The 15557-nt window shown below is 34.4% G+C and overlaps 4 protein-coding genes across 4 annotated transcripts; all 4 read right to left on the reverse strand.

The window, feature by feature from the left end:
- Window positions 1-1472, reverse strand: LOC125822724 (dof zinc finger protein DOF5.8-like). Its single transcript, XM_049502162.1, has one exon. It carries the CDS (start codon window positions 1189-1191, stop codon window positions 304-306), a length of 888 nt encoding a protein of 295 aa, XP_049358119.1. The 5' UTR covers window positions 1192-1472; the 3' UTR covers window positions 1-303.
- Window positions 1473-6439: 4967 nt separating this feature from the next.
- LOC125822731 (ABA-inducible protein PHV A1-like) lies at window positions 6440-8030 on the reverse strand. Its single transcript, XM_049502169.1, has 2 exons — window positions 7848-8030; window positions 6440-7057 (listed from the first exon to the last, which is right to left on the reverse strand). The coding sequence occupies exons 1-2, from the start codon at window positions 8028-8030 to the stop codon at window positions 6440-6442; spliced, it is 801 nt and encodes a 266-aa protein (XP_049358126.1).
- A 1563-nt stretch (window positions 8031-9593) lies between these two features.
- Window positions 9594-10393, reverse strand: LOC125822753 (uncharacterized). Its single transcript, XM_049502192.1, has 2 exons — window positions 10249-10393; window positions 9594-9955 (listed from the first exon to the last, which is right to left on the reverse strand). Exons 1-2 carry the CDS (start codon window positions 10339-10341, stop codon window positions 9599-9601), a joined length of 450 nt encoding a protein of 149 aa, XP_049358149.1. The 5' UTR covers window positions 10342-10393; the 3' UTR covers window positions 9594-9598.
- A 517-nt stretch (window positions 10394-10910) lies between these two features.
- LOC125822721 (30S ribosomal protein S5, chloroplastic) lies at window positions 10911-14849 on the reverse strand. The gene is made up of 2 exons (XM_049502159.1): window positions 14120-14849; window positions 10911-11346 (listed from the first exon to the last, which is right to left on the reverse strand). Exons 1-2 carry the CDS (start codon window positions 14785-14787, stop codon window positions 11097-11099), a joined length of 918 nt encoding a protein of 305 aa, XP_049358116.1. The 5' UTR covers window positions 14788-14849; the 3' UTR covers window positions 10911-11096.
- Between the last annotated feature and the right edge of the window lie 708 nt (window positions 14850-15557).

A 15557-nucleotide genomic window follows, 5' to 3' on the forward strand; every position in this document is an offset into this window, starting at 1 on the left:
TAACATACAAACACATTTAACTTTTTAGATCAAAAGTTTGAAAAATACAAACCTAACCCAATCCAGAATTTCTCTATAAGAAGGTAAATACATCATACAATAATTTTAGCTAGCTAAGCTAAGGTTAACCCCTTTTTTCCCCCCTTCATGTCTCTTTGTATTATATTTTCTGCGTTTTACTAAAAAAGCGCAGAGATTAAAGAACCTTAATTACCATTGAATCTCCCATTAATTTCCTCTTGATGAAGATAGATCAAAGTTGAGGAAAATCTTTAAAATAAAGCGAAGAAACCCTATAAAATCTCATGGAGATGGGCCGAACCCTGGAAGATCGGGCCACTGATGATCATTTGGGCCAAGAGATGCACCAGCAGCGGAACTGCTATCAGTAGCAGCTCCGCTGCTACTGGCTGAGCTATTCGGCCAAATATTATTGTTGTTGTTGTTGATGAACCTTTGTGTCCATGAACCCAAAGGCCTTGTAGGTTGAAACTGCAACGTTTGATCAGATGGGTAAAAAGATGATTCCAAATTGGGCTTTTGGTAAAATCCAGTACTTTCCATTTGTTGACTGATTTGAACCTTAGGAGGAGGAGGAGTTGGAATATTGAAATTACCAAATTGATTGTTATTATTATTGCTGCCTGAAATTAGCCCAAGCTGAGATTGATTATTGATACCTTGTGATAATTGACTCATTGATTGCATGGCAGCTAAAGAAGATAAAAATCCTCCACCACCACCACCGGTATACAGAGAACTCATTGACGGAAGTGGCGGCGGTTGAGATCTTGGATTGTTACCTGAGAAAAAAGCAGCTGATAAATTCGGTATCTGCGGCGGATGTAGTATCTGATGATGAGATCTAGATGAACTTTCACCAGCTGATGAAGATGAACCACCGCCCTTCATTGTGCGTTTACCTTTACGGCAACCACCGCCGACGGGGACGTTCCTTAGGGTTCCACCTTGAGTCCAGTACCTCCTACACGTCTTGCAGAAATAGCGAGGTTGAGTCAAACTGTAGTTGTTGTAGTAGCAAAACTTTGTGTTGTTTGAATCACAACGAGGGCATTTCTGCAGTGGTGGCTGCGGTGGTTGTGCCGGAGAAGATGAGTTGTTTTCCGGCATCTTCATTCTTCGATTCCGATCATTTTCTCCCGATGATCTTCCACCTAATTGATCCTCCATCTCACTCTTTTTGCCTTTTTCCTTGATGGAGAAAAGAAACTAATTTCAACAAGTTTTTATAGTGAAACTTCTCTTCTTCTTCTTCTACAGATCACAAATTCAGATTAAGTAAATGCACACGCATGCAAGTCAAACCTCTCAACCCCCTTCCACTCCTAGAGATATGATTGTAATTAAATCTCAAACTTCTCGTCAACGTTTATACAGTCAATGCTTCAGTTGAGATTATCTAATCATATATATAAGGAACTAAAAATTGAAGAGCATGAGAATTTCTATAAAAATCCTACTAGTAGATAATTACACTTTTGTAAATGAGGAAAATAGAGTTAAAAAAAGACATATATAAGGAAATTAATAATAACTACCACCACCTGCCTGCCTTTTTATGGTTAATCTTCATAAAATAATTATAGTGTACGGGAAGACAGAGTTTTACTAGTCTTTTTATCTTTAGCTTAGATAAGTTTAGAAGAAAAAAAAGGGCTGGGGTTGGCGTAGGGGAGGGGGGGGGGTGGTGGTGTAAGAGGCGTGCGTGGCTACATATGAATGTTCAGTTAAAGTGAAGAGAATACTGAGATGGGACCGAACGAAGAGGTATGGTTTATGTTGTATTTCTGTTACGTCTGTGTTCAATCTCGTCTCAACAAATAAAGGAAAGAAGCCATAATTTTCAGTTCAACAAACTTCTGAGCAGACAAGAATTTCCCCAAATAACGACAAAATTAATTTTGCTTCGACTCAATCAAAAAGTAAAGGGGAGAAAATTTAAATATGGACAAGCTAAGTGATCAATGACACATACAAATACAGTAGCAATAGGTGTATGTGGACCACTAGGGGAGGAATTGAGGCCGCGCCGGCGCCGGCAGGAGGTGGAGGATCTGGCGGTTAATTGTTATATCAAATGGGTTGTGTAGCTGTGTCAGCTTATTAGTCATTTTTGATTCTCCACTTTAGTTTTTTAATTTCTTTCTCTCACTTGTAACTCTGACATGTTCATGCTTTACTATATCCGTCACTTTGTCATGTTGTGATTTTTAAAAGTTAATTTGATTAATTTTTAAAATTAAATTAGATTATATTAATTTGATATTTTAAATATAAAATTTAGATATTCAAAAACTCTACTAAAAGTACTATAAATTGCAATTTCTTGCATATCAATATGATAAAAAATATACCGTAAAATGTTAGTCAAAGTTCTTATGATTAATATAAAATTTAGATATTCAAAAACTCTACTAAAAGTATTATAAATTGCAATTTCTTGCATATCAATATGATGAAAAATATACCGTAAAATGTTAGTCAAAGTTCTTATGATTTGCTCTAAAAAAAAAAAATCATGACAATTAAAAGTGGAGTGGACAAAGAGAGTATTAAACAGACTGGTATACCCACGACTATGGTTCATAAGATTATTGACACCGAAATTGGCAACTCGATTGACTTGACATAAATTACCCAAGGCAACTAGATTGATTTCATGCAAATTATTAGTATTAGTATTGTTTTTGAATTATTGATAGTCTTAAAAATATATATTATTTTAACTAACTTAACTTGGATATTTCATCAATTTACTATATAACATAACAAATAATCTCAAGCTCATAAAAAGTTAAGAGAAGTGTTGAAAACACGTTTAAACTTAAGATAATTTAGGGATGTAATTCACTCATATTGCCATATCGAGGGTGTGTCAAAGTAACTAATCAAGTAAATGAATAATTTAAGGTAATCGATAGTTCAAAAATGATTCAATATTTCTCTCTTATTAATAACTTGGGGAAAAGTTCGCTCTTTTCTCATTTGTGGAGAGTTCCTTGTTATGTGTCTTAAGATGTTTTAGTAAAGATTTGATAAATCTATAATATCTTAAGCTTTAGATATTTAAGTTACAAATTGTTCTGATTGGGTATCAGAACAGATAATAAATTATTTTTATTAAGTAATATATTTAATATAATTCTGAAAAAACTTTTTCATGTAATTTCAAGGGTATATTTAGCAGTAAGTTAATCACAAATAACATAACGAAAGACCTTATCATTTTTTTAAAAAAATTATATTATATATACGCATTTTAAACTCAAATTTATAAAGTTATTAAAATTATATTTCTCAATCTTTTGCCCTTGTGTCCATTTAAATTTATACTCATAAAATGAAACAGATCGAACGGGATTCTAACTTACACATAATTATATTAATTAGGGAGGTTAAGTATGCGGGTTGAACTTAATGTGAGTGTATGCTGATTCAAGTTAATACATGTATAATAATGATCCGCTAGCTAAAACAAAGTACTTGGGTTGAATGAACTAACAAATGGATCACAATTTAACTAACTCAATTCACACTAAGTTTTAGTTTTATTATTTGATTGCTTATAATTTGTTATGTACCTAATTCTATTTTATTTTTAATTATTATTATTGTTACTAAATAATACATCACGCATAAAAAATCTTTTGTCCAAATTCTTATGAATTAATTTGAGTTATATAAACTCAACTTTTAGCTAGATTGAATCAGACGAATCAAAATGTATTGAATTTATAATTAGACAAATCAACGATCCATTCGAATTTAAATCGATGTGGCACTTAGGTGAGGCACGTGACATGATGCATAGCTTTATTGTTGTCGGAGCTATGGATGTGGTGCTAGAAGCCAATGGAAATTACAACTGCCCCCAAAACCATACAAATACAGCCCATACTCCTTATTTACATATGTTGTGAGAAAATATTGAGATAAGCACTCTTCTAGTTATAATATATATATTTATATACCTACGCCGTATCTTCAATGAATCATATATATTCATTTATAAGTAACTATACTATTCCTAGACGTGGATAATGACTATTTGTAGAGGTTGCTAATTGACTATAATAGACCCTGCTTGGATGGCACTAGGGGTTAAGATTTGAAGTCATTTTTCGTTATCACATGATTACATTTGAATTAACTAAAAAGAAAGAGAAAATTTAGAGTAACTTTCACATATAGCAAACATAAAAATCATATTTGTGTGCTATAGCTATAGTTTGCATAGTTGCGCTCCATAGCAAAGATAAATATGTATATTTCGCTATACATATACAAAAGAAAGCAGTTGTATAATTTCGCTATACATATACAAAAGAAAGCAGTTGTATAATTTCGCTATACATATACAAAAGAAAGCAGTTGTATAATCTGCTTTGGTTGTGTTTGTATAAAGCGAGAAAGAGAGAGAGACAAAAGAAAACTGGACAAGGGAAGATCGTATTTGTATAAGCATAAGTGTATAGGACGAAAATATATGCATTTGTATTTGTATATACAATTTTCTCTCGCTTTATACAAATACAAACTCATTTTATACATTTGCGTTTTTTGTATAAAGTGAGAGAGGCGAGTGAGCGAGCGAGATCTGGGAGAGGGGAACGAAAATATATGTATATACAATTTTCTCTCGCTTTATACAAATACAAATGCATTTTTGTATAAAGTGAGAGAGGCGAGTGAGATCTGGAGAGTGGTGAGCGAGATTTGGGAGAGGGGAACGAAAAAAAAATATATATATACAATTTTCTCTCGCTTTATACAAACACAAACGCATTTTATACATTTGCGTTTGTATAAAAGCGAGAGAGGTGAGGGAGAGAACGATAGTGGCGAGCGAGATTCACCTGGAGAGAGGCAAAGTAGCAACAGTTTGCTATGGGGTATAATTAAATCAAACTATGGTTATAACATTTAATTTGAATTACTAGTTTGCTATTATATACAATTTTCCCGAAAATTTATCATTTCCAAACACACTTGATGTCACCACAACATTTTGTTAAGGCCCAACACTACTGGGCCTATCTTCATTTTTTTCTTTTGAAAGATAGGAGTTCACAAGTCACAACCAATATATCGAGATCGATGACGTTTATATATAGCCTACAAAGATACAAATTCGTATGAATTTTACTTGGAGATTAGGTGAGTAAACCTATCGAAGTTGTCCCCAAATAACGATTCTTAACACTTCGTTTGAATAGTTATATTGTGTTGTTAGTTTAAATATAATATTTATTTAAATTGTTAATTAAATTCTATTGTATCGTATCATTTAAATCCATTGTTAAGTAACAATGAAAAAACACATTTTATATAACTAATTAAATCACATTGTTATCTTAATATTTTCTTCTCATTTTATTTTTATTTATTATTAAATAATCACATTTCTTCTTTTATTGTATCTAAAAATCATATTTATCTTCTGGCCTACCTTTTATAGTAACTCTACTTGTATCCCACTTTATCATATCACATTTCTTCACATTTCTTCTTTTATGGTACCTAACAATCATATTTATCTTCTAGCCTACCTTTTATAGTAACTCTACTTGTATCCCACTTTATCATTGACATTAAATAACAATGGAGAACGATACAATCTGTCCTTCATTAAAATAAAGTATGATACAATACAATTTAATACGATACATTATAAAACATGACATTATGTAACGACGGAGAACGATACTATCTATTATAGATAATGTAACAACGGAGAATGATACAATCTATCATTCATTAAAACAATACAATACGATACAATACAAATATGGAAAATAATACAATCTATCATTCATTAAAACAATACAATAGGATACAATACAATAAAATATAATACGATACTGAAACAATTAAGTGAAAATAAACCTAATGTCTTCTTTCCTCTTCCAATAATCTTCCCTTTCCTATTTCACCTTTAAGAAAATAATCTTGTAAGAAAATAAACTTAATGCCTTTTTTCCTCTTCCAATAATCTTCCCTTTCCGATTTCACCTTTAAGAAAATAATCTTAATGTCCATTCTCCTCTTCTATAATCTTCCCTTTCCTATACCTTTAAGAAAATTATCTAATTATCTTAATGTCCATTTTCCTCTTCCATAATCTCCCCTTTCCTATTTCACCTTTTAAGAAAATAATGTTAATGTCCACTTGCCTCTTCCATAATCTTCCCTTTCCTATTTCAGCTTTAAGAGGATATCTTAGATGCCGTTTGGAAATTATAAATTTGTGTGTTCATGAAAATATCGCCCGTGGGGTTGGGGGAAGCAAATTCAAACTTAAAAAAAAACTGACATTAGAAGATGTTCATGCTTGTATACAAATAAGCAAAAAGGAAATAAGTTGTGCAACATATTAGCAAAAAAACCTTTTTCACTAAATTATTCAAATTCCTGTTGCTCAAAATTTCTTAGGATCACCAGAACCCCCTGCACGCTTCCTCTGCTCCACCACATCTTCATCCATCGTATCTTCCTTCCGCTTACCCGTACGATCTTCGATATAATCATCAACTGACTTCTGATCATCCTCCGCCGAACCAACAACAGTTTCCTTAATCTTCTGAGTCGTCTCTTTCGCTGCTCCCATGGCATCCTGCATTGCTTGCTTAGCTTTATCAGCTATTGCCTGTGCCGTCTCCGCAACTTTGCTTCCCCCTTCTTTCGTCTTATCAGCCATGGCCTCTGCAGTGTCCTTAGTCTTCTCCTTCATGTCGTGGGCTCGCTCTTTTGCACTCTCTTTAGTGTCATGTGCCATTTCGGCTGCCTTGTCTTTCCCTTCTTTTGCTTTATCGGCTGCCTTTGCAGCCATATCGTTTGTTTTGTCTTTCATGTTCTCCGCGCTTTGCTTTGTTTTATCTTTCATGTCTTTGGCTGTACGCTTAGTTTCGTCCATGGACTCTTTCATATCGTCTTTTGTTTTATCAGCCATCTCCCTCATAGGAGATTTATCATCTTTAACACCTCTATCGAAGTCTTGTCTTCTTTTTAAGTCCTCCGACTCCGATGCATGGAATCCCTTGAAACATAAATGAAAAACATTTTGACATATCCAGTAGAATCCCATACAATATTGAAATCCTTCAAACATAAAATGAAAAGCATTATTGTTCCGCCACCATTTTTAATAAATTTGATTACTAATCTGAAGTTGTTAACCGATTTTTGTAGCAAGTTGGCAAAACACTAAAAAGGAAGATCTCAGTTCCTAACAATATTTTTACATAATTAGACCACTTGAGAGGTGGCTTGAGTAATTTCTTTATCGCTACAAACAAAATAAGTTAAATTTATCAGCGTAAACAATATGTTTGTACGACCAGATTCAAAAGTAATTGCAAGTGACTAGATCTATTTAGAGTTGATTCTTAACAAAGAATAAATGTCAAAAGTAACGTGCTATATAACATGTAAAACACATCGTTGGAGGCTATATAACTTATAAATCCAAAGTTTAAAAATGTAAAAACAATGTCAACCGTCTATTACAATGAACTAGCAATTTGAACAAATATTCTCCCCGCTCAATTTGTTTGTCTAAGACCACAAAATTGAAAAAAATATTTGGTACAATTTAACATATTTTTAATTTAAATTCTTAGCCCGTGTCAAGTAGTTTAAAACAGAACAAACAAATCGAAACCGAGGGGGTATATTTTATGATCCGAAGTGGAACTAATTCATTTTATTTTAACTGATGAATTCGAGGATGTGCATAATATCTTACTTTACGTTACAGTCAGAACATATGTAAATTAATAAATCCAAAATGAAATGAAGGCAACAAAAATATACTAGTACAATATTACCTCAGAATGATTAGGGGAAGAGGAGAAGCATATTTTGTGACGAATAACAAGAGATGTTGTTTGAGGAATAGTCTTCAAAGGGTAGAAGAAGGAGACATTACGGCGGAGGAAAAGAGAAGAGGTTCGAGGAAGTGACTTTGACAAGTTCAAAATGGCGTTTTTTGTGATTGACATCGCTGCCATTCTTTGGTTGCTATCACAAAAACGAGTAATTTTTCTTTTTCTTTTTCGTGAATGTGATTTCTTGCAGTTTCTCTGTTACAGTTTGCACAAGTTGCTTCTTTCATTCGGCAATCTGGCTTTGATGTTATAGTGGCAAACTTGCAAAAGATAAAAGAAATTGGTGTCGTCGTTACAGTATGACACGTTTGATTGTAAACGCCACGTGTAGTGAACATATTCAAAATTGTTACACGACGCACAAGTTGTGATTGGTGTTACACACAGATGCAATTGACATTATCTTTTCCTTTACTTTTTTTTTTACAAGAGATTGCCACAGTTGATGTAAAACACAATTTTTAGCTTTACGTCTCTTTTTTCTGCAAGTGAGTGAAACATAATTATAGAATTAATAAAAATACGGTTTATCTAAATATTTCGTACACGTAATGCTTTTCTTATAAATAAAAAGATAATGCTAAATGGCCAAAAACATATTGTCATCCCGAGTTGAGTTGAGAATTAGTAATTGACTAAAAAGCTAACGAGAACTGTTTCATCGAAAAATAAAATAAAAGAAGAGAAGTTTATAAACTAACTTATTAAAATGAAAGAAAAAGAAACTAAAGACTAAGATTTTATTTTTAAGCTCTTTAACTTCTTAGAATTTAAGAAGAAGCTCATGAGTTTTGTGTTTTGAATTATCAACTCGATTAATATTTTAACTCTAATTAAAAGAGCTGGTATTGAGGACCTACTGTCTCAAAATAAAAAAATTGCCCCTCCCTATGCATAGGCGTATCTATAAATTATAATACGATTTAAAAAATAAGCATCCATCCAGAATAGTGAAATTTATCATATATTTAGAACAACTAAAATTTATCATACAGATGCTTTCAATCGCATTAGAGCAAACTCTACATCCAGAACAACAAAATTTATCATACAGATACACTACCCGTGCAACTCGCCACAATAACGCATTAAATCCCGAAAAATGCATCTTAAAATATTATTAACGATCGAGTAGATTAAAGTTATATACAACTGAGACTAGAAAAATATATGGACATCGATAAACATAATTTATCGTAAATATCAAATCAAATCTTATCTTATTACAATCTTCTATCAAAAAGGTAGACCCCTAGACTTTTTACAATTGTGACACGGAGTCTGATTTGAATATGTTGTATGAAATTTATCCTGGCTAAATTTTATATCATTCATACAAAACACTGAACTCCTCCAGGCTTGCATTAGCTTCTCATTACTCCGATCCCTCATTAATTTTTTATTAATTATGTGAAATCATTTAATTTGACATAAATTTGAAAAAAAAAAAACCTGACTTGAAATTTATGATCTAAAACGACCTTTAAGATCGAAAACATAGTCAGATATCGTTTTGATAAAATAGAGGATTGTGGATAATACTATGAAAAAAAGAAGAAGCTTTGCAAAGTATGATCAGTGCTCTGATTATTCATTCAATCTAGGCTAGTAGAAGTAGATTACAAAGTTCAAGCTAGCTAGTCCATTGTACTTCATTATTCTAAAAAAAAAAACCAAAGAGAAAATGATTTTCAAGAGGGTTGTGGTTTCTTCTCAACAATGGGTCTCCAATTGACATTCAAACCTTTATCTTCATCCACAGGCTTTCCTCCTGCTTCTTTAGCCAACTTCTTCTTAAGCTCTTTCTCATCTTCCTCTTGAACATTCTCTGGATCTATATTTCCCACCACTTTTTCTTTCAACTCTTGAGCAGTATCCTCAATTGCTTTCCATGCATCTTGAGTTGTTTTAGTGGCTTTATCCTTCACTTCTTTCGCCTTATCAGCAGCCGTTTCAGATACTTTACCACCCGTTTCATCACTATCGGTCCCGTACAACTTCCTGCTCTGTTGTTCCCACGCCTCCTCTGTTGCAGCAACATATCCTCCCTTTAATACATGAGTAGTAGTATTTTAACATATATATAATAATTAAGCATGTTTTTGTTTCACGGCTTCAACAATTAGTAAGGTAGGTAATTTCATGCAACAAACTTTAAATTAAAAGATAAATTGAGAACTTCTCTGTTACAAAAAATAATTTTTATATTTTATAAATAAATGTGGATTCAATTATAAATGTATGTAAATTTGATTAATTTCAAATTCTGGATGGATTTATGGCTTGTTCATTATATTTAGTGGTACATCTAGTATATATATATATATGTAGGATGACTAACCTTCCATATTTGACGACCAATGAAGACAGAGGAGGCTCGATGTGGGAAGGCTTTAGAGAGGTTGAAGATAGATTTTTTGCTTAAAAACGCCATTGATGCTTCTGTTTCAGCTTTTGCTTGGACACTTTTTCTTTTTGGTTGATGAAAAAAGGACTGAAGATGATTCTAAGGTTTTAGTAAACTCTTTTTAGTCACAACATTCTTGAGAATTTGGTTCATAAAGGAAGGGGGTTGGGGTCTCTTGAGAGTGACACGTTTAGAGGTTTATGTGCCACTTAATTTCTACGGTTGGACACGTGCCGCACGTTAGTTCTTGGCACAAATACCATTTTGCAAGATCACATCAGTGGAACGGAATGAACCGTCAAAAATCTCTTCAGGTGGGCTCCCTTTTTCAGTAGATGATGAGATTAGGATGAAAGGTATTATCTCAACGTCACTTCATTGATCACTATCCGATAGATATCTACAGTACTACTATCATATTCAGCGTGTTTTTAAAAGATGGAACAGAATGTTAAAATGTGCTAAAAATTGTGTCTTAGGTAGTATGGAGGATGTTTGAAAAACTAGATACCAAATGGATGAATAGTACTAGTATGTTTTAGACCCCCCTACCAATGTGACATTGGTCCAGGTTGAGATGTAGACGACTAGTGTTAAATTTATGAATTTATAGAAGAAAGATTCTGTTTGAGAAGGCTGCATTTTGAAATTTACATAATTAACAAATAATCACTTGCAGAAAAATTAAATGGTACATCTGCAGCTATCCCAGTTGAAACATTTTTTTTTTCTACAAAAATCTTGAAGATACAAATCAAAGCAACGGGAAGAAAGGAAGGTCTTCATTTCCAGAGTTCTTCCATAGGAATGCCACGTTCTTGAGCAACTTCACTGAATTGCCTCATCTGCTGAACAGCAACAACAGTGGCTCTCGCATTGTTGAGGGCATTGTTACTCCCAAGCTGCTTCCCCAAAGCATTCTCAACACCAGCCATTTCAAGAACGATCCGCACAGCACCACCAGCAATCACTCCAGTACCAGGGGCTGCTGGTCTAAGCATCACCCTTGCTGCTCCAAAGTCTCCCTCAGATCTGCAATTTAGTTGTTCAGCAATATTAGATCCCCAACTTATAAACCAAATATCAACATGATTCTTTTTTCTTTCTTTTTGGACAATGGCACTATTCCACCTGCTATCTTCAACTAATACACGTACGAGTAACTCTACCCACTAAGACTTACAAAAATATAAAGAAATCTTCTAAAGCTTGCGTCTCTACTGAAATTTGAACATATTGGTTGCAAATAGCAAGGTACTAATTCTTTCACAATGAGCTGCCTAATTCAATCAATATTTTTGCAACTACAGTCTACATACATGGCAAGCCAAATGCTAAAAGAAGATTTCCTCAAGGCAAGATGTGGTAAAACCTTTAGACGAATCAGTTTTTCTCATCAAACGGCTGCAAATATGTGCATCCCTCTAGGACAACAATAAATTAAAGAGGATCAGAGAATAAAAAAAACTTCTCATATAAACGTATTCCATCCCCTCCAGGCCTCTCATTTCATTCCTCCAGATTTAGCAATAGATGCAAGGATAACCATGACAAGAAACAAACTTCAGCTCTATAGTTAATACACATCCTAATATATATAGCCTGCCTGTCTTCAACATAATTAAACATAGCACACCACTGCTAAGTCATAACTTTCATTACCATGTTTCTCAATTCTTCAAAGAAAAGAATTTTCAAAAACAAACACCACCCAAAGAAAAGGAAAGAGACTTGAAAAGAAAAGAACTCCTGATATCACCCTCCCCTCCCACAAAAGAAACTCAGAAAAAGACATCGACAGCTAATAATGCAATCAGGGAATAAAAGTGAGGATAGATCAAATTGATCTCTTTCAGATGCATAGGCTAGAATCACCAATGACCAACTTATTTATTTATTAGACTGACAATCTAGTTAAAAATCTACAGAATTTCCTTCATGTTACAAAACTTAGTAGTTTTCCCTGCTAACATATCCGTCTAAATGGTGACACACACACACCAAAACAAATCTACAAAAAGTTACTACTTTTTTTACTTTTTCACTGAATATCCTTTCTTAAAGTTGAAGAGGAGAAGCAATCATTTTTATGACTTCCACATATTTCAGACAGATGAAATAGTGGACATGTACATTTTGTCACCTATTAAATCAATGAAAACAAACACAGAGACCAATAACACACACTTGTGCACATCTCATTTTTTGATATACAGTCAACAACATGAGAGGTTCGCCATAATACAATTACAAAAAATTAAATTTCAGATGCTTAAAATATATAGAGCTTATCAAGCATCCCAGTCTGTACCCGTCCCCATGGGTGTTGCCTAGCGGTAGTGAAGTGGGTGAACTTCATGGGACACCAGGGTCAAATCCTACCCGTGGTTGAGGTGTGAAAGAATTGGCTCAATCTGTGAAAGGAGTAGAGACGGCGAGATTCCAAAAGTGTTCACAGGTAGATGGAAATTTTATATTTGGTTGTCTTTGGCTCAGTCCATAAAAGGAAAGGTCGAACCACATAAGAAAGTTTTTGAACAGAGATCAATCAAGTATATCCAAGACAAGAACCATATACAACTGATCTAGAAGATTCTTTGTAATTCCATTTATTGGTTAAGTTTATCGTCAAGAGGCACAACTAAAATTGGTGACTTTTTCTGAACGAAAATCTGTGATCATGCCAACTTTTGGTTACACAAGAATACCATGGCACAATGAAAAACCTATGCAAAAATTATTCAAAAGAAGAAGAAGAATAAAGAACTATCCAGCAGCATCAATATATGGAAATGGAACTACTCTACTTTATTTAACTGAATAATCAGTCTTTTTGCATCTTCGAGTGCATAGATAATGTCATCTCCCCCTACACTTCTATCCTTCTTCACCTTACTAGGATTAGTTCACCACAGGATTCAAACTTGTCCGCACTATACTACCTTGGCAAAGAAGAAGAAGAATAAAGAACTATCCAGCATCATCAATATATGGAAGCAGAACTACTCTACTTTTTTTTTAACAGAATAATTCAGTCGTTTTGCATCTTTGAGCGCATAGATAATGTCCTCTCCCCCCTACACCTCTATCCATCTTCACCTTACAAGAATTGGTTCACTACAGGATTCAAACTTGTCGGCACTATACTACCTTTGCCATATAATGCTATACGAAGTACGACTCTAGCAACAGTTTGATCCTAAGAAACAACTCAAATGGCAAAGGTAACAGATAAGAAACTGATCAGCCATACCCTCAACCTTAGAGGAGTGAACTTCTGTAGCTTTTGCAGCCTTACTGAATTGAACAAATGCATAACATGGACCTCAATTCTCATAATATTTAATGACATTGGAATAGAGGTCTGCAATTCCTGCACCTCAACTAATTCATAGGCACCAGCTACAGTCCACACAAAAAAAAAGTTCCAGTAACTATGCCTAGGTAGGCTAGAGCAGAAGGGCTCGCACTGAGTGATATAATTGGTATTCAAACAGGAGATCTCTAGGTTATTACTCTTAATTCTCAACCATAAAAAGTACCTGAGAGACCCAGAAATATGTAGAGAAAATTCCTGCCTGTACCACTTAGACTAAAAGATTTGGTGGTTAAATGCATTGGCATTTCTGGTTCTACAGTGATGATCAGAGTCTACAAACCAAAATTCCCACCATGTAGCTCAATTTATGGATTTTCAAGCCTCTAAACTAGCTGAAAACTACACAAAAATCGTACAATTATGTCAAAACTTAACTAGTGATAGCACATTGTAGAAAATGAGAACATCACACAGTTTACCATTTACCTGTGGGGGAAAGTCAAGTACTTAGTCATAGGCACAGTAATTATATTCCTCCTAGCATTAACGGCAGACTTTTGCACAGCAGCAATAACCTCTTTAGCTTTACCAACTCCAACACCCACTTGCCCTTTTTTATCACCCACAACCACAACAGCTCTAAAATGCAACTGCTTTCCACCTTTAACAACCTTAGTAACTCTCCTAACTTGCACCACTCTCTCGTCAAACCCATCTTTGGCCTTCTCCTTCTTGGTTTTCCCAAACGAAGTAGTCTTTTTCACCTTAGAATCCATTGCATATATGTCATTCCCAAGAAAAGTCTCTCCGCTATAAGCTGCCCCATAAAGCTCTTCATAAGCTTTTGCAATTTCTTCTTCAGACTCCATTGGACCGTCATCGAAAGATGCTGGTTCTATAAAGTCTTCAGGACGTTCTGGAGGGTCATAAGTGGAAATTTCCTCTGGGTCTGTGTTGTCAAAGAAAGTGGTTTCAGCAGTTGTGGAATTTGGTTTAATGGGGTCGAATTTTGTTGGGTTTAAGAGGAGATAAAATGGTGACAGGATGGGTTTTGGGATGAAGAATGTATGGTGGGTTTGGGATTGAAAAGGAGAAAAGCGAGATGGGGAGCGTAGAGAGAGAGAAGAGAAGGTGGAGAGAGAAGACGCTGCCATTGTTGTTTTTGTATCAATGGCGAAGTAGAGGAAATAGATGTAGAGAGTGTAATCTTATCCTTTGGATAAAGAAGGAACATGGGCCAAGTTCAGATAGAAGTACGCTTTGGGCCTAATTTTGGGCCTCTTATCATGAATGAAAACTTGTAAACCCGCTCATTTATACGAGCTTACAAACTACCTGTGAAATGTAAATCATACCAGACAAGCTTGGTATAACAAGCTCGTACACACATGAAATGTAAGTCACACTAGGAAAGTCTAGTATACTGAGCTCGACTGAAAAGGCCTTGGAGGGGAAATAATTTCTAACCTTTTTCTATAGAATACCACCTGTTACATCAAACCAGTCACTCGTAAGAGTAGACATATTTGAATGAGTTCTTTAGTTAAGGCTAACATTTGAGTCTTTTATTTGAAGGTAGGTGACTCAAGTTCTTTTTGGAGAGGTATTAATTTTACAAGTCTCCAAAGTTTCTTCTGTACCTCCCCTTCCCCTTCTCCTCCACCACCTCTTTGCCTCTGCCTCTGCCTCCGCCTCCTCTTTCAATTCATCTGCCTCCACTTTCTGCATTACATACAATGAGCCGTGGAAACTATACTTCACGATGAGTCGATGATGACACTCATGGAAGAAAAATGCATGACACCAATGAGACATGGAAATTATACTTCACAACTTGAGGAATAGTATTTTCTTCGACAATTTCACGAATAGTTTGCCAACGATCAAATGAACAGAACTGTAAGATCAAGGCATCAGAAGGAAA

The sequence above is a fragment of the Solanum verrucosum genome, unplaced genomic scaffold (genome assembly GCF_900185275.1).
Source record: "Solanum verrucosum unplaced genomic scaffold, falcon-dt-bn FXZP01000103.1, whole genome shotgun sequence".
Lineage (NCBI taxonomy): Eukaryota > Viridiplantae > Streptophyta > Magnoliopsida > Solanales > Solanaceae > Solanum > Solanum verrucosum.